Raw genomic sequence first — 20,201 nt, 5'->3', positions numbered from 1 at the left:
TCTCCTTTTCTGTTTTTGGGATAATTGTATGTTGAGTGGTATCTATAAGAGACTTCTAATGTTATTTTTTGCCATTGTTTAGTCAATAAGGAAAACATACTACTGTGTTACACTCCCACAAATTCTATACACACTGCATTCTTTTTATCCTATTGAATGGATATTTACTATATTAAAAGAACAGTGGTAGCTTTTATGGAATGCTTTGTTTCTACATGACTGTATCATCTGAGTAAGAATTAAAACTTAGAGTGCAGGCTAGAGCCTTTGTTTGTGATTCTACAAGTGGAGGTGTGCTTAATTTAAAGTACACTGTTGAACTGGTCTCCTTTGATATGGTTAATTTGCTTACTTAATAGTTTTCAGGATTGCTTTGGATATGAATCTTTAGTCCATCAGTGATTTCAGAGGCATTGTGGGAACACTTGAAAATACTGTAACCAGTAAGTGAGCTATATTACTATCTGGGTAAGTGTACTGCTGAAATAATAAATTACACAACCATCTTTGCAACTTGAACTTCTGAAATAACATGGCAGTAATATATGCATAAAGGCTATTTCCATGTTTTAGCTTTGTCTTTTACTTTAGGTGATGGAAAGTAATTGTTATAGGACTGCAATTTATTAGGACTTACGTAGCATAATTAAGTGAGCAAGAATCAAATGTCACCATAGGATTTGCTGTGCTAAGCATAAGTAGATAGAGAACAAATGTATCCCATTTAGAATCTAAAATGTCTGTTAACTATGCTGTGAGTAGGGCTGAAAATAATTTTCTTATTTTTTTCACAGTAGTATCAGGACAAGCTCATTACAGCAGTATTTTTTCTTTTTTTGAGGTGTATTTATTTTCTTCTTTTTTTAGATTTTGAAACATTTGTTTCCCAAACACTAAAAGGAGAAAATCTATCCAAGAAAGCAAAAGAAAAGCGTGAAGCTCTTCTTAAGAAGATAAAGGATATTAAGACAAGGTAAGTGAACTTCATGGCTTTAATATGTTAGAAAGTCACTTACTGATATCTTAAAGTTTTATGCAATCTTTTATTAAACATTAACCATATTAACGATTAAAAAAATCTGTCTAGGTACTGATTTTTTTCAAAAAATCTGTATGGGTTCAAGTCTTGTCTTCTCAAAGCTGCTACAATTTAGTAAGGAATGGGATCAGAATGATTTGTCCCATTTGAATTGTTTAATATTCTGAAACCTGATTGCAAGTTGGGCAGAGCTTGCCTTCACCTCTGCTTTTGTAAGATTCACTAAAACATGAGAAATAAAATGTATTGAGGATATGAATGAGCTTCCTATCACCATGCTCAGCTGGTGTAAGACAGCTGTGTGTTATCTCCTAAGCATTCCATTGATGGCATGCTTCTGCCCCTGTGGCAACTTGTTTATAATTTCAAGGACAGCACAATCATCTGGTGAGGGCGCTAACTGGAGGGAGACATGAGATGTGTCCCAAAATCTCGTATTTGAAGTTTTGTGTTCTTTTAATTCAGGCTATAAATGCTTAGGGAACTAGCTCTCCCTCATATTCTCTTTTAAGAAAGTAGTATTTTATCTATTTATTTTTTCTTTCCTGGGTTTTCCATTCTGGGTTATTGAGTTAACTGTGACTGTACAGATGACTTGCAGATACAGTGTTACTGACTTTTTTCTTGACTGACTGATGCTTTTTTGGATGAGGAAATATCAAAGAGAGGGAACCTGCGTTTATGGGCATATTGACACTGAATCTGTTACTATTCATTTATGTGACCCCATGGTTTCTCATCTTATTTTAATTTCTAATGCCTTCCTCATTTCCTGTAATATTATTCACTGTTAACAGTGTTTTGCTTTTCATGCAGGCTACAAAATACATGCACATTGTAATCTTCTTTGATTTTAACATCCCACATGTTGGGCTGTGTTACTGCCACTTGCTACACTGGATTTCTTAGATCTGGCCTTTTATCTCTGTTTGCATTTCTCAGTTTCTTATCTCTAGTCCGTTCCTTTCTCTGCTGCTCGTTTCTTGCCAACATCTCCTTATTGATTAAACTGATATCTTTACTACTGCTTATTGTTCATAAAGATGATCTTGGCAGCTGCATTTTATTTGCCAGTTAGTTCTTAACCCGTGAATGCTTCTTGAATGCCATTCTACATAACTCTGTCCTGATAATTTGTCTGTATCATCAAACTGTATTATGTGATTATTTTAGTTTCTGAAATACTAAGATTTAGCTCTGAAGAAACAGTGTATAAAATGATGTTTTCTCTCTGGGATGAGATTTTTTTTGTTTTATAGGCATTATATAAATTGAGATCTCCTTATTTGAAAAGGAAATCCTATTTAGGCATGCTTTAACTTTTATCTTTCTGGTTAATTATTAATATATTTTCATTTGGATTTCTGTAAATTTACTGTAGCTATAACCACTATTTTTGATTTTTTATTTAGTTTCCTATCGAACTACTGGTTTATTTCAAAATATGTTTAATGGTTCTACTTGTGCACAAAAATTTGTGGAGTTTGTTAACACTTAAAAGGTTTACTAAAATTATAGATGCTTTTGTGTGTTTTTATACCTTAAGATATCTGAGCAGATGTATGTTACTAGAAAAGGCTGCTCAGTCTGGATTTGGTTTTGTTCAAGTCTTCGTTGAAGTGATTGGGGATTCTGTCAGCTGCAAAGGCTAAAGGAAAACAGAATAAATACTTAAAGCCAAAGATAAAGACTTCAGAATTTTCAAGGAAAACTTGCAGCGCTGAGTCTCAACCACAAAACTTGTTGAAAACTGATTGCTGTTCTGTGCCACGTTCTCATGTGCCGTGGGTTTGCGAGTGTGCGTTGCTTTATGATGTTTCTTCTTCTGTTTTTTCCTGCAGCTATCCTCAAGAATTCCCGGAGAAAGGTGAGTCTCGTGGGTTTGCGAGTGTGCGTTGCTTTATGATGTTTCTTGTTCTGTTTTTTTCCTGCAGCTGTCCTCAGGAATTCCCGGAGAAAGGTGAGTCCCGTGCCTCTTTCCCCGCCGCTCCCGCCGCGCTGCGTTCCCGCGGCCGCGCGAGGCCGAGGGCCCTGGCGCCCCCTGCCGCGGCCGGCGGGAACAGCGGCCCGAGCGCCCGGGCCCGAGCGCGCAGCCCCGGCAGCGAGCGCAGCGCGCGGCCCTACAGCCCTCGCTGATGGCAACGCTCGGCTGGAAATGCAGCTCGGGATTTCATCTGTAATGCGGCTCGTTATGGAGCTTATTTGTTATAAATTTAGTATAAACGGAGCTTTGTTAGCAAGAGTGCAGCCTTGGAAAGACCATGTGATGTGCGGTTTTTTTTTTTCCCAGAGGAAGTGAATGCAAAGTAGCCTGCTTAGGAGATGGAATTTTAGCAGAGGTTACTTATTTCAGCCTTTTGTCTTAACGTTGCAAAAGTCTTCAATTCCATAGTGATGTTTCTTTAACCTTTTAATAGGATCGTCTCGTGGCAATATGATATTGGCTTTCGATCCACACTGGATGAATGTTTTCATAGTGCAGCGGGAGCTCAGACCTTTAGCTGGAGAGGAGATGATTTAGTGTGCGAGTAATGAAAACTGAAGTGTGGGTTATCTATTGTCTTCTAGTGGAGTTTAAACAAAGCTGCAGAGTTCAGTTTAGAGAAGACTGAGGGGTTTGTTGCTACAGTGTTCTGTTCTGTAACTAAACCTGGAAGGGCTCTTATTTCCATGATGCTAATTCTTGAGGTCATGACCTATAGCCTGTGGACGCTGGTATGAGGGTCACAGTGCGAGGTCAAAAAAGCCTATGCAAAGCTTCACTTTTTACAGTGGTTGAAGAAGTGTCTGTTTCTGGACAAGGAGGTTCAGATGTGTGGGCTGCAGCGTGCCTCCTGAGAAAGTGAAAATATGTAAGTCATATTAGGCAAATAATGTTGTAACAAGGCACAACAAGTTCATACATTTTTTATGCCTGTTTAAATCAAGTTATGCAGCCATAACAGTTCAATTGAAAGGGACAGTGCAACTTGAAACTTCCCAAAGATTCAAGATTGCCAAGATTCTGTAAATTGCAACTATGTGATTGTTTAAAAATTGTATTACAGTAATTTGCTATTTTTTTAATATTACAGCTCAGCTCTGCTACAGAAGATAAAATGTAGTTTTCATCTTCTCTTCACTGTCCAACAGAACTGAGTGAAGGAAAGTAAAATGTTATTTTATTAAGAAAATTACTAATATAAAATTAGGTGGGGTGGTTGTTTCATTGTGGACCTATCTTACTTTGAGAGAGCATGTTTTTGAACATTTAATAACTTCCCGAGGCTCTGACTGTGTAATAAGTGTGGGAGATGCCTACAAAAAGCAGGGTTTGCATTTACTGCTTTGTGTAATTTGAAGGTCAAGAAAATTCTAGTCTATTTACTTTCTTCATTGGTAATTTGATTCAGAATTTCTTTTCCAGTTCAACAAATTATTAACAAAAATGAGATTTCATTATCTCTAGCAAAATGGATTATTTGATGTGTATAGTCTGTAATTGTTACTGCATAACTTGCTATGATTTCTGTGAAAATTATATTCAGTCTTATTCTTTTTATTACAGTACATTTAATTATTAAGCAGGATATATTGCCTTGTAAAAAATTCTCGTGATATCTCTCTGGTTCAGGTTGTAGAACTGTGTAAAAATGCTGAGGTGTGTGAACACTCACACCTTAGTTTTCAGTATTTTTCAATAAAATGGAAGTTATATTATTGCTTTCTGCAAGCAAGGGTACATCCCTCCAAATTAATGTGCATTTGCTGCATACAGGAGTATAAAAAATTTACAAGAAATAGGAGCCTGCACTTACTTGCAGATTATATAAGGGAATGTGAATCAGTGGTATGAGTTGTTGGTCCAGAGTTCAAGAAGTGTGTGCTAAACTTTATTTGGTTGTGTCATTCTTACTTTAGGACTGTACAAATTAGGCGTGACTTTTGTAGGTGTAGAACAAAGGACTCACGTGGAGATAAGCAGTCAGATTCTTGGCCAGCTCCTAGTGCAACAATGCAGTGGCAGCAGCTGAGGGAGGTCAACTTTTGTGCCCATTTTCATACCTCTCTGCACACCTAGACATTTGAAAAATGGAAAATTTGGAAAGTATTGAAAACTCAGAAGGCTGTGATGGTCAGTTACACCCCCTCCAGAGAAAGAAGAAAGACATCAACATATAAGGTGAAAAAAGGATAATATATTTTAAGAAAAAAAGGAGGGGTGGGAGCAGGAATTTGGAAACTACCCTGAAAAAAATTAGGAAGAATAAAAACTACTGTGTATATTTAAACTCCATATTTACTGAGCTTGCTCTTGTAGTAGCAGTCACTCCATTTTTAAAATGTAAATAAAATAATCACTGTTTTAGCTGAAAGGAAAGGTGAAGAATGGTACATGCTGTCAAGGTATGTTATCATGATATAGCAGTTATCCTACATCAGCTGTTTTCAAGAATCTTGTGAGTTGTGACCTGTCATCCTTTCAGAGGCATCCAGAAGTATTTTTGGAGGCTGAAAGAAGTGGACTAACACTTTCAAAATTCATATACTTCCTGCAGGACATAATGATATTTGACTCCACTCTCAAACAGCGTCTCCTTTGGCTCATGAGTAGTTCCACAAGGATGTGTTGTGGGCATACTTTCCACTCCACTCTCTTTCATCACTGAATGTTTTTGAAGCCACACTGACTTTTCACATAGTGACTAGCAGGTTTTACTAAACTATTTGCAAACACTTCTTTTATGGGCTGTGGCCAATAGCATAGAGAATCTTGCCTATCCATAAGGATAAAGCAGGGAGGTGTGAAAGATTAACAATAAAAAAGTAATTGAAGAGCATGTGTGCAAGTAGAACCAAGCTCCTTAAAACTATGATCACCCATGTGCATCTCTCTCAGAAGGTGCATACATATTTCTTTGCAACCAGATTGATGAATTTGAGGACTTTCTTGAATGTCCCTAGAAAGAAGCCTTCTGATGTTGTCTGTCAGGTCAGTAAATATGCTGACAAAAGCAGCTTTTTGTCTATATAGACTGAAAAAAATTGAAGCTTTTTAGGAGAAGTGGGTACATGTGCAAGTTAAAGACACAAAATTAATTGTAATGGAAAATATTTAATTTGTGTTTGTGGTGCGTTACCTGATTTAACACTGACTTTTATAGTTAAGTGTGTTGTTAATTTATGGATAAAGAAAGTCCATGTTGTTCTTATGACCAAAAATGAACAATTATATTTATGTCCAATCCACTGGTCTTTCATCAGATTTATTTTTTAAGTTATTAGACATTTATGGTATCTATTTTATTCTTAAATTGAAGAGCTTTGTATAAATGTCTTTCTCTTAGACACTGCTGCCTTTTTTCCTTTTAATTTGAAATATTTGACTGTTTATTTAAGCAGTTTAAGCAAAACTAAAAAGCTGTAGTCACACTCAGCGACCTGTTCTAGATCTTAGAATTGGGAAAAAACTTGAAAACAATGGTAATTTGCATACAAAATTGGGTTCATTTTTTTGGTAAGACTAATATTCCACTAACATTATAAAAGTCTTAACTTTGTCAAAGATTCTGACTTAATGCAGTTTTTGACATTTCTCTGTTTTGAGATTAATTGAATCAATACTGTGACTGCCAAAATGTTTAGTTAAAAGAACCTTGTTTTCAGTTTATGCTAAAAATAGTGCTGAAGTTGGCAGAAGCACCCAAAGCTCTAGAAGCTGTATTTGTGTTTGAAGTTCAATTGCCATCTGTTCTATGCATTTATTTTAGTAAAATACATATTTTTACTCACTTTTCACAAAATATTTTGGCTCAATGTTGAAAGTGAGACACCAGAAGTGCTAGCCAAATCGAGTCATACTATGGGAATTTGCAGAACCAGTTCCCCAGAAAGCACTCGTTGCACCTCCTATGTGATCTGCAGCACTAAATTATGCAGAAAAGTATGACATGACATTTTCTAACTAGCACTTTTCACTCTGATAAAAACTGATGATGGTCCACTTTTGTTTTTATTTCACTGTAACATAATAAAGGGCAAAACTGTGTCTCTAGAGCACTAGTGTTATTCACAGTGTAATTATGGGGAGCACCTGTAAGAAACCTTTAGATGACTCAGATGCTTCTGGCTCTTGGCAGAGCAGAGTGTGTCTGGAGCCCAAGACCTCTGCTTCCTGGAAATAGTCAAGCTGTTAGAGTAGTACTATTTGCAAGGGATTTGATTTTGTATTTTTTTTCTTTTCTGTTTTTGTACAGGGGTCGTATTTCCTTTTTATTTTTTCCCCCCTCTGTGCACTCTTTTTCAGGAAATGGCAGCAAGTAGAAGTCCCTTTGGACTTCAGAAATGGAGTCAGTATCTTGTGGTCACCAGAGCTGCATGTGCACACAAGTTCTATATTTTAACACACTTGAACTTTCTAGTCAAGAGCATAAATACATGGTTAGTTTTTAACCATAAATGGGAAAGATATGGCTTAGCTGTTACCCAGTTCTTTGAGGATCATCATGACGTATTTCTGGAGAGACCATCATTAAAAGTGTGCCAAATACCACTCTGTCCCAGAAGTCTGGGAGGGTTCACTGTAGGCATGTCACTGTGTTGTCCCTTTCAGCTACACACAGCTGTTATCTTTGAAGTGTCCACACCAAGTGCAGTTTCAAGTAACATGACATACCAGTGCAGCACAAAATGGTTTTGGCCTGATATGCATCATAAGAATGAGATCTTAAGAAAGAACTTACAATTACAGATCATAAGAAAGGACTCATCAAGCAAAAGCTGCAGTTGCTTTTCTTGCTTGAAGCACATTTGCTTGCACACTTAATGTTGTTTTCTGTATTGTTTTAAGAATTAGCTGTTAAAGAGTTTCTACTTGACCTTTACAAAACAAGCCATTAAAAATCATCATGTTAATAGGGGACCCTAGAAGGCCCTTCAGGAATGAGTGTGTTGGAGCAGACTGTATGGCAAAGCATGCATTGAAAAACTGATTGTCAGAAGAATCCAGTCTTGCAGGATGACTGGTGGATTGGGTCAGTAGCATCTTAAAAATAGAGGATGCCTCTATCAAAGGGCTAAAGTATACCCCTGCCAGCTTGAAAGCAGCTGTGTCTACTTGTTCTTATGAAAAACTGAGTAGTGAGAACCTTGCTTGGTCTGCTTGATGCCTTCATCCAGTCCTTTGTTTCATGGGTTCTTACTGCAGCAGAGATTGGACAGGATGAACTGATTTCAACCTGCTGTGACTTGGGACCTTCTGAAATGGCAAGAAGCAGGGTGGTTTGACCTACATGTCTTTTTATTTTCCTGAGTTGTTTTATTTCTCTTATACTTGAGCAGTGTTAATGCATCATTCTGTCTAGACATTTTTAGAAATAAATTGAAAGTGTTTAGTTATCTGAGGATGTGAGCTAGCAAGTTTCTTTCAGAGACATTGGCTGAAACATCTTGCTTGCTTTTTTTCAGAGTAAGTGGTGGAAACAGTATCTTTAATGCTTAGGAATTCTATGTTATAATCGCAGTGTTGAAGAAGAAAATTAATTATTGGGGGAAATAAAATCTGAATTTTTTAAAAGCTAAATTCTTACAGTGTAATATGGTCCTACTCATAGAGTACCAACTAAAGTTATTGGAAGTCTTCAGAACAAGGGGTAGGAACTGAAGTACAGCCCTTGTTACAATGAAGAGAGTTTGTTTTATGCTCCATTCCTAATGTGGTAAACTTACCCTTTGGTATGCATTATTTCCTGAATCAATAAATAAGCTGTAATGGAAAACGTAGCATTTAATAAGGAATGACATTGTATGGGTTTTTTCTTTACAGACATCATAAAATATTGATTCTGCTATCAAACCTGTAGGAGATTAGTTTAACTTGGAGAAACTAGAGAATAGGGTCAGTTCACGTACATATTTTTGTTATTGTGACTGTTAAATATCTATCATTAATTAATTTATTTTTCCCCAACTTCCAGATAAATCATGCTATTTTGGGGAAACAAGAAACTATATTAATGAGCATCAACTCCATAATTATACTTGTGGCTGCATAACAGGGCCACAGTCGTGTCATTTCTTTGGGCAATAACTTTTGCAAAGAAGTATTTTTAAACTGGTCATTAATTTTATGACCATAGAAATGAGATGCAAAATTTATGCTGTTGTCATTGGCATGGGTTCAAGGCACTACTGACATTATGTGTGATTGTAATGGAATGGCTGCCAACTAATGAGTCTATAGACATTTTGTTTGAGGATGCTTTGCTTTTAGATGTTTGATTAGGCAGCAATGCTTTCAATTATGCCTGCAAATTGTATTGAATACATTTACCTGATGCCCATTGTTGCTTTGTAGTTCGGTTTTCTATTACATAAGTGCAAGTTGAATGCTTTTCTTTAATTTATTGATGCTTTTTGGGTGTATTTTTAGATACTTGGCATCTGAAGAGAATAGTGGTTTGTGCTGCTCAACACTGACTCCTCTGACTGTTCGAGGAGTAACACATGGAGCTTCAAATGCAATTCTGACTGCTCTTACTCCATAGGTGGAGTATAAACTTCAATGCAACACATTGATGGAGGAGCATGTAAAGAGGAGAAAGGGCAGAGATTGCTCAGAGTGGAAATGTAGGAGACGACATAGGATCAACAGGAAGCCTCTTTATGAACTGTCAGGAGCAATTTCTTTGTATATTGACAGAATACAGTCCTAAGGTATCTTTTAACCCTGACAGAACTAGGAGGCAAGAGCCCCAAGGTTGATACCAGAAAGCAGTCCTTTTTTTATGCCAGTCCATAAACACATTGTGAAATGTTGCCTGTTAAAACTCCAGAGCATAATGAGTCAGCTTTCTTATTGAAATGCCTGCAGTTCTTCTGTACAAATTAGATTATTGAAGAATTGTATTTTTCATTGTATAATATAAATTGATGAAAACTATTATTTATTTGGTGCTATTTTTCTTTGCTTTAAAATAAAAAATGGAATATTTTTTGGTTTAATCTAGTCCTGCATGAGTGCAGGTTGCTTGTACCTCTATCCAGAGTCTGCCACCTATTCTCCTAATTTTTCATGTAAAGTGTGGATAGCTAAATGTAGTATTGTATGACATAGGATTTATATTTTGGTTCTGAGTGTCTTTCTCAGTGAGGTCTTTTTTTATGGAAGTCTTCAAGCCTTCTTTAGAATTTAAAATCTAGAGAATGCTTTGACAAATGTAAAGCACTGAGTGTGAAATTTCTTTCTTCATAATACTCTCAACACTTTTCTTTTTTTGGTTGTTTTGTTTTAAGAGCATTTTGAATTTGGATATTCTAGACATGAAACAGAAGCTTGTTTTATTAGGAATCTACATTCGGTGTTGCTATGTTTTTTGTTGTTTCAAATACAGTATATAATTTTCATGCCACAGTAATGATTTTCATGCCACATGGCAACTAAAGCCCATATAGTCCCTCACTCATTTGCCCCTGCTGGGATGGAGGAGATAATCAGAAGGGTAAAAGTTGGAAAATTCATGGGTTGATATGAAGTTGGTATAATAGGTAAAGCAAAAACTGTACACAGAGGAAAGACATAACAAGGAATTCATTCATCACTTGCCCAGGATAGGCAGGTGTTCAGCCATTTCTAGGAGAGCAGGACTTCATCACAAGTAAGAGTGACTTAGACAAACATCTTCACTCTTAATGTCTCCTACTTCCTTCTTTTCCCTCCAGCTTTATGTGCTGAGCATGGCATCTTATGGTGTGGAGTATTCTCTTGGTCAGCTGGGGTCAGCTGTCCTGGCTGTGTCCCCTCACAACTTCTCGTGCACCCCAGCCCACTCACTGGTGTGGGGGTGTGAGAGGAAGAAAAGGTGTTGACTCTGTAAGCATTGCTCAGCAGTAACTAAAACATGCCTGTTTTATCAACACTGGTTTTAGCACAAATCCAAAACATAGCCTGATACCAGCTACTGCGAAAAAACTTAACTCTATCAAAGTCAAACCAGCACAATGATAGGTATATGTATGGTATGCCCTAAATATGTATGTAGGTATTGAAAATTCCCTTGTTCCTAGGTCATCTGGCTTTTATATGAAAGTAAAGGACAAATGTTTACTGATTTTGAAATCCTAAGTGTAACTGGAAAATGGTAATATGGTGACTTAGTGGAAGAGCAAGATAACAGTGCAGCTTTGCAAACTTACATAATTTATTATGTGTTGCTGAGTGGGACAAAATGCTCTGGAGATATTCTTTCTATGTGTATACTCACCTACTTGTCATCCACAAGTCTTCTCATTGAAATATACTAAGGTTTGCCATTCAGCCCATGAGTTATATGTGCTGGAGTGTGGTGTTTCTGGAATTGTTTTCTTCTAGAAATACAGCCTAATATTTTAAATTTATGCTGGCACTTTCATGAAGGTTCAGTGATGACATGTTTATGCATAGCTAATAAGAGGATATTTTAAATTGACAACCAGGACTTACACATACACATATATCCTATGCATTCTAGTACTAGTAAAAGTTTAGGACAGGAAACAGTGGAACTTTTGGAATGGAATGGAATTTTGCCATTATATTGTGTTTGCTCTTTTTAGGTCGAGTGTATAATCTAATACAGATATATATAGGCAAAGAGAGACAGGCACCTGATCTCTAGAATCTAAGTGTAAAAGATGATCATGCTGGTTATAAATGAGGCATAATATTTTCTGTTCATGTTCTATCTGTTCTGTGTTTTTCTATTTGGAGGAAAAGGTGAGTTCTAGAGAGAAATAATTTACTTTTGATTGGTTTGACAGGTGTGATGAAGTGCAAATATTTTGATCAGATTAACACGATGACTGGAGTGCTACTGGGAGAGGACTGTGTCAAAAATAGGTTGGAGTCAGGTTCAGATTCAGAGCAGTTGTTAAATGGCATGGGAGCTTGGGAGGAAGCTTTCCTAAGAAAAGCATACTAAATTAATGAAGGGAAAGCCTAGCTAGTGTTTAACAACCTTTGAATGTAAAAGAACTCCACCAAAACAAATTTCAGATATTGTTGTTTTTACTGCATGGAAAACTTGCTGCTTTTTACAAACAGTCATGGAGCTTTCTGTCATAGTCTCTGACTTTTCTTTATATTTCCATTATTAAATGGGAAGGGGTAAAACTCAGCCATGGTTAGGCAGTCCTACTGAGGAATGCAATTTCTGCACCTGTGAAGAAGAATATTTTCACTATGCATGGGTTTATTTTGGATTCTTATAAATTAGTTTTCTGATCCAGTGCTCCAAAAGGGAATACATAAATAGAGAAGGATATTTGGATGTCTCTGGAAAGCCTTTTGTGTTTGTATACAGCAAAAGGCAATGCTTGAACAATTTAGTTTTACATGATTTTCAAGAAATTTGAGGGCTATTTAATCTATTGGAGCATCAACTTTAGGATTCTGGTCTGATGATTTTTGTCATATTTAGGTTTTTCTCCTTAACAAAGTTTTTTTTTTTTTTTTTTTTTTTTTTTAGGAGCAATGTAGTTTGTTATTTTCCCCCCTCTTCATTGCCTAGATGTGTTAAGCATATCTGAGGAAATATGCTGAGTTTCAGGAAGAAGTTAAATTTTGCCTAATTAGGTGAAAGCCTCAACTAATATTGATTTCACTGTATCCTTCCTAGACCTTCTCGCTTATGCATGACACTGATCAAAGTGCATCAGATTAACTGATTTTGTAGATTTTGTATCTATTGTAGCAAGGCTCTCAGTTGGGCAAGAAATTCATTTACAGAATGCTGCATTAAGCCACAGGTGATACCAGGTGCTGCCAGGAGGCTATTCCACTTCTGGTTTCATGGGAGGAACACACACAGAGTTTTGCAAGGCAGTGCCTAATTACAGTGAAGAAAAGTAAAAGTGGGCAGAGGTCACTGCTGCCAACAGTGGTTAGGCATTTCCTGGGAGGGAAGTTGCTGCAGCTCCATCCTGCACTAGGACAGGCAGAACTTTGGAGCCTGGTGCTCTCCTTTATTTCTTCTGCCACTGTTTTCCCTTTCCTGCCTCTTTGCTGTGGTGTTTCTTTCCCCCATCGTGAGAAGCTGCCAGCTGTGCCGTGCTGGGAGCAGGTTCATTATATGACAGCGTTTAGGGAAACTGCTCCAGCAGCGTTTACACATCGGGTCAGAAGGTAACCCTAGAATGGCATCGCTCACAGCTGCGCTGGAGCCTGCCAGTGTCCATGAGAAATAGGACTTTTTCAGTTCCAGATAGGAATTAATATCCTCCTGGCTGTTGGAAATACTTTTATTCTGTGTGTTTGTGTGATAAGCTGTTTCACTAGCAATGTGTATTGACTTTTACAGAGCTGGAAGATGAGGAAGAGTCAGAGAACTCTCTTTCTTCGCCTCCTGATAGCATCTCAATAGCATCTGACCGATATGATAAAGAGGATGAAGCCCCTTCTGATGGTATGTGACACTGTTTACCTTTCAAAGTACTAGATTTGCCAGTTTGCTATGAGCTGATGTAATCAAATCCTTGTGATGCGAATGTTAGCGCTGGAAAACAGATGAACAGATAAGCAGCTCAGCTGAATGCTTTTCTTACCTTTACAAGAACCTTTAAAGGAACTGAAGAGCTCTCTCTAGTGGTCCTAGAGCATAGTGAAGCTGTCTCAAATTTACAGTGTTTCTCAGCTCACGTATTTTGATAACAAAGCATCTTCTGTAGATACATATGTTTTTAAAGATAGATCAGTGGCTAAACCAATGTGAATATTTGTAGTAACAAATTGTTTGTTAATTCAACATTATCAGATTCTTGCTTAATTTTATTTTGCTACTTAATGGCTTAATGTATTATTTATCTAATAAATAATGAAACAGTTTATGTGATTGATATTTTTCTGCAAACTCCATGCAGAATAGGTTCATAAAATATTAAATTAATTATTCCTACAGTGTTTCCTTCCATTAAGACAGTGTTTTGTACAATGTTTTTGTTATATAAATTTTAAGTTTGGGTTTGCATTTAGGAAAAGTCCACACTTCATAGCTGTTTTCCATGTTGTTTTATTTTGTATTCATTAAGTTCAATGCTAAATGCGACTGTTCTGAAGACATGAACAATTGAATATTTCAACAGTTAACAAGCTTGCTTTAGCATAGTGTCCATATTTTTGAGATTAGTTTATTGTATACATAATATAAACATCTTCTATGGATAATATATGGCAGTAAATTAAATATATGTACAAATAAATTAATGATGTATATTAATTTGTGGCACTGGAAGTTAGATAGACTTACTAGTGAATGATGTTTTCTGACATGATATGATGATCAAACTGTGCAGCTCCATCTAGAAATACAATTGCTGAATGAAAATATGCTTCCTGCAATGTAGCACTCCACATTTTATATTATCCAGATTATTCCCGTTGGAAACATAAATTGCTTTTATGAGGTATAAAATTATGTCTATTGCAGAACAGGGATAAGTCAAGTACATGCATAAGTGATAAACCTTCTAACACTGATTCAGAATAATGCATTTTTTTATGTCCAGAACTCTGTAAAATGTATAACAATAATAATCACACTTTTTTTTTTTTTTAATATTGAGCTTATTGCATGTTGGCAATCTGACCTTCTACTAAAAAAGTAAAACTAGGCCTTTTTGCTCTCTGGTTGAAATGTAATTATCAGTCAAATTGAGTATGGCTTTTAGAAAACACAAGCTAATTTTCAAAACTACAGATGAATGCAACTTTGTGTGTATTTATTTTTGCTTACAAACATAATCTTATCATTATTTCTAATTATAACTTAATAACATGGTGCTGATTGCATAAAGGATATGTGACAAAATTATATGACTATTTAATAGGAGGTATGATTATAGAATTGTTTCAAAACAGTTAATCAAAAGAAAAGTGATAACGTTCATAACCTAAATAATGAACGGCTGGAGAATGCTGATGCAAGAGTATGTGAAATACTGTATGAATTTGTACAGATGGATGATTAATTTTTAGCCTGTTTTGGAAGTTATGAGAGGACGTATAATAGCTGCTCAACAATATCTTGACTAATTCATACCAGTTTAGGTAGAAATATAGACGGTATGATTCTTTTATATTTGAGGTGATTTTACCTTGCTGGTCTTTCTGTATTTTATGATAAATCCTCTTTAATTACCTAGTGGGAGTGTAACACGAAGAAAATTTGAGAAAAAGTGATAAATTCTGATCTCTAAATACTTAATTTATTGGAGTATACAGTGTTCCTCTTTTTCTCTTTGAATGTCTAATGTGTCATTCTAAGACCGTTTTGATTTTAATATATATAATCCATCATTCCAGTCTAGCCACCTAGCCTGTGTATGAAAATATATGTTGGGAAAATCTTATAAGAGGTGGATTGATCCCCAGAGGTGCCATTTGTTTCAGTTCTAATAGGCATAAATGGGTTTCTTGAAGCTTAATACTGTATTTTAGTTTTTTAGCGGTCTGTTAATGTTCCATATTTAAATCCTACTCAAGGAACTGGGTCTGTAAGATGGTCTGTAGATGTTGATTTTGTATAATTACCAGTTTAATTCAGCAGGGCTCTGTACAGATCTAAAACCTGATTTGTGTAGGATCAAGGCTCTCAGCGTTAACAGAGGGCTCTATCTGTAGGTAACCAAATTGAGATGGTTTTTATTTATGTTTGAGTCCTTTTCTATTTTTATGTAAAACCTTCTACATATATTTTCTGCTAAAAAGCCCCAAGGCATCTCTTTATATACTTGAGTTAGGCTGCAAGGTTTGTATGACTTGCCAAAGTGTCGCAATTTGACTTTGCGGCATTACTGTCAAAACATAATTTGTGAGGGCACATGCTTGGTAACAGATAAAGAATTAGTGTATTATGTGTATGTTACAGTCATTGTAAAATCCTGGAGTTTTTGTGTGACCTTTGTCTAATGGTGTATTAATTACAAGAGGGATAATCCATTTAACAATAAGTATGAGATAACTAAATTAGCACAGGTCACCTAAAGGCCTTTTGTCAAATCTGATTGTTATGTTGTCCTTTTGACTTTTACCTTATGGTAGGCACTAACAAAGTATCTAAACTTTGATGGATTATAAACTCTAAACATGATATGTATTTTTCATAATGCTAATGTAATTTTCTAGGTACTGAAAAGGTCAAACCCCCACGTCTCTGTGTGCATTCTAAGTCTGTCTTTCCTTTTAATATTTCTTTTTCTCTGTTCCTCTGGTTCAAAAGTTCACTCAGTTCCCAAATGGCCACCTAATTTTCCAGTTATTCCCTCAAGCCATATGTGTTTTGGTTTCTTTATGGTTTATTAGGTACTGTAGGAAAGTAGCATAAGTTATATCATCTAATGAAATTCAAGCACACTTCAGTGATGCTTTGACTTGATTGCTGGCAGCAATTAAATCACAATGAAAGAGAATGATGCATGGGCTTACATGTCCAGACACCCTACAGAAATTGGAAGAGGGATAAAACACAACAAAACCCCCCAACAAAATAACAAACTGAAAAACAAGACAGACCAAACAAAACAGCGCAGCCAGGCACTCTGGTCTTAACTTGATTTTTTTTTTTATTGGCTAACAGCCTGATTGATAGCAAAATCATAACTTGCTGTATGCTAACAGGCAGAGTTCACTTGTAGGTTATTGTGAGCTGATAAAGGGTTAGATGGAGTTTTGATTTTCGCATTGGTCCTTGGTGCACCAGATTAATGGAATTTCAATGAGAGACTGGAGTAGTCACAGCTTTGTCAGAAAAACAGATGGAGATTCTATAGCCATGTCTGCTCATTAATACCAGTTGCCTGAAAGGTGTACTACTTCTCTATACAAAAGACTCAACATAATTGATTTTTGAGCGAGGTATTTTTTCACTTATTGATGACTAGGTTTCTTGCAACTTAAATGACAGGTTTTTGTATAGTACATTGTATAACAATGTTATGTCTTGTAATTTCTTACTCCCCTTCCATCTGCGTATTGAAGAATATATGCACTGGGAAATACATATGTCTTGATTAGTTAAAAACCAAAGCACACCAAAATACTTTAAAATTGAAATACCAAGATTTTCTTTCAAGTTGGAAACAAACTTACTTTTGGTTGAGAAGTAAATGGGAAAAAAGTTACTGTTTTTCATTTAATTTTCAAGTTTCCTAGTTATTAAATGCAGGTTCAATGGTAGGCTTAAACTTTCCTGTTTAATAACACTGTAATCTTCTTTTATAATATATAGGGATTTTTTTCTTTTTTTGGTTTATGCTATGGTAACCTGATTTTATAGTAAGAAATATCACTAATATTAAAGGACCAAACTTTGACTTTGTAACTGGACCTCTGAGGAGGACATGTCACTTTGGCTCTGCAGGGAGTGTGTAATTGGATAATTACTGGATCTAAAAATCACAGTGAATGGTGTGATGAAATAATTTAGATCATCACCATTTCTATGGAAGGTCTAGAAATGTTGCCTTGAGAAGGTAAGGATGAAAGAAATACTAAAAAAGTGTCTGGGGACTTGTATGTTCTTCAGATTATCACATCTGGCTATAGCTTATGAATAAAATATGCTTTTTAGTAGAAAATTTTTAAACAGTCTGAGAATCTCTTAATAAATTTCCCCATAGTTAAAGTGGAGGAAGGTAGGTCTGGAGCAAGCAAAACTGGTCACTTGGAGAGCTTTGAGGAAAAAGAGTAAATGAAAGAATTGTGCTTTAACTGTCATCAAAGTGCAGTCTTGAAAACGAGCAAAATTTATTGCTCCTGCAACATGATTTTCTTGCTATAATTTTTGGATGAAGCAACAGGCATCAGCACTTTGTTTTCATGTAGTTTCTTTGGAAAACTTCTATAAAGTCTTTGCAGGCTGGAGTAAACTATTTTACGTGATATATAGTATTTACTTAATATGAGCATCACGTTTTGCAGTTTGGTTGATCAAGTGAGAATGAAAAATTGTGTGACTGAATTTTGCATGCTGTTCCTTTTTACATGTTAAGTCTCAAATACAAATACTGATTAAGCTCCCCCCCCCCCTATTTTTCCTATTTGTTAGGCCTAGTCATTTGAATACTGTCACTGAAGAAGGCTGGTAGAGTTCAGTGGAAGGTTTTATTTTGTGCATACACACAAGTGTTTTCCCACTTCCTGCAACTACATTCGTGCTGAGTTTATTTTTGAGGCACTATATTAAAGCAAAAACTGTTCCTGCTAGCAACTAAGGTATCAAAGGTTGGAGAATGGAAAATACAACTAGGAATTTCTATCCTTTCTCCTTTTGCCCTTCTTATCCCTCCAGTCTTGTCTTGGTATACCACTTTTTAGTAACATAATAATGTACATGGAGAGGATGTTTGGTTGTCTGGGGATGACAGCATTGGAAATTTAAGTGAGTTATTGTCGGAGGTTAGTTATTTACTTTGAGTATTGGAGAGAGAGATACAAACTTAAGTGCGTGACAGCCATTCAAAGGAATGAGAAACTTCTTGTCTTGGTTTTCTCATAGGTAGATCTCATTGAAGGCAGAAAATCAGGTACTTTATTATTCCTTATATCTCTTTTAATATTAAAGATTGAATAAAAAAGGTCATATTGAGGGGAAGTATGATCTAGGTTTACTTGGACAGCTGAACTTCAGAGAGAAAAGGTGGCTTCTACTTTATGCTCTTACTAAGCACTGGCAGGAGGGCAGTAGCCCATCATGTGGAAAATGTGTGAAGACTGGACTTTGGCATGCTAACTTTATTTTGAGGGGATGCTAGTTCTTCTCAGAATTTTGAAAGGGATTATGATTCTGCATTTCTGGCTGAGAAGGGTAATATGATGATCAAAAATGTTGCTTTCAACATAATAAATTTTAATTAGCAGCGCAGTCTTAAGCAGGAAGATTGAAGTCTAAAATTCCTGATGTGGTGTGCTGAGGTTGTGAGAGGAACAATATATCGCTACAAATTTAGGCTGAGTCACTTATGGACAGTTTAGTTGTCATCCAGAGTACAATCTTTTTTACAAACTGATGGAACACAGTGAAAAGTAAAACAAAGCAAAGAGGAACTTAAAATATGAAGCTTTTGTTTTTAAATTCTGTTTTTTAAGGATATTGGTACATGTGGGACCAGCCATATGCATTTAAATTCCCAGATACAATTCCCTCTTCTCTGTTTAACACATGAGAAGAGAGTGCCAACTTTGTGAAAAGCTGTAGAGAAGATCAACTGCTTGTTTAATAGGAGAGACCTTAAGAGTGAAATCAATGTGTCACCCACAGTCAGCCTGAGATGTTTCTTGGTGGGCTCCTGTCTCATATTTCCTAAAAATCTCTACTCATGCAATTGCACTGTTCCTTGGACAGTTTGTCCCAGTGCTGCGCTCTGCTTGCTAGGAGAGAATGCATACCCTAAACTCCGTCAGTCTGTTGATATTTGACTGTATTTTGTCCATAAAAGACATGATAGTAGTATATTTTTTTTCCCTCTGTAATGAATGTAATGAAAATTTTTGACGACTGAATAGAAACTTTATAACTTTCTACATGTAGCTGCTTTTGAAACCTTATGAAAAGAACAAACAGCTGAACTGCTTGGTTGCTTGCTTGTTTGTTTGTAGGACCCATACCAGTGCATATAACAGCAATGACTTGGAGAAGCAAGACATTTAAAAAAAAGTGTGTGTGAAATATGCAAAGCTAATTTAATTAAATTTGATTTAAACCATTTGTACAGATCATAAGGGAATAATTTCTGATAGGAAGCAGAAGTTTTAAGTGAAATTTTGGCCATAGTAAAGTCAACAATAAAGTTAAGAATGGCATTGTGTAGGTTAACAGTGTGTACAAATTGATGATACTAAAATGTTTGAACTTCTAATTATCATGATGAAAAACTTCCCATCAAACAATAAACCCCTGTGTTCTTTTAACATTTACCTTTCTCCCATGGGAGAGATGACATGGTTTGTTGCTCATTTTATTTCATCTATGTTGCTTCAGTGACTGAACACTAACAAAACAGCCATATATACTCCACCGCTACATAAGACAATATCAACAAAAAAACCTAAATAATGACCTGCTTAATCCATTTCTTTTTTATATTAGATCATAATTTTATTCAAGATATATAACAATATTGTGGTTAAAAAAAAGCCCAGAAAGTTGAAGTG

General features: G+C 36.0%; 1 protein-coding gene across 2 annotated transcripts in view; it reads left to right on the top strand.

The window, feature by feature from the left end:
- The window catches only part of SKAP2 (src kinase associated phosphoprotein 2), a 121,657-nt gene that overhangs the window by 9,648 nt on the left and 91,808 nt on the right, over positions 1-20,201 (top strand). Inside the window, exons 2-4 of one of the 2 annotated variants that reach the window (XM_059479741.1) lie at positions 868-973; positions 2,974-2,999; positions 13,354-13,458. In XM_059479741.1, coding sequence (XP_059335724.1) covers positions 868-973; positions 2,974-2,999; positions 13,354-13,458 — 237 coding nt within the window. Of the gene's footprint in view, positions 1-867; positions 974-2,880; positions 2,907-2,973; positions 3,000-13,353; positions 13,459-20,201 lie in introns of both variants that reach the window. The other variant, XM_059479735.1, reaches the window with a different exon arrangement.

This window comes from Ammospiza nelsoni, chromosome 1 (assembly GCF_027579445.1).
Source record: "Ammospiza nelsoni isolate bAmmNel1 chromosome 1, bAmmNel1.pri, whole genome shotgun sequence".
Taxonomy (NCBI): domain Eukaryota; kingdom Metazoa; phylum Chordata; class Aves; order Passeriformes; family Passerellidae; genus Ammospiza; species Ammospiza nelsoni.
The sequence above is the reverse complement of the archived record's forward strand: the minus strand, read 5'-3'. Positions and strand labels throughout refer to the sequence as shown.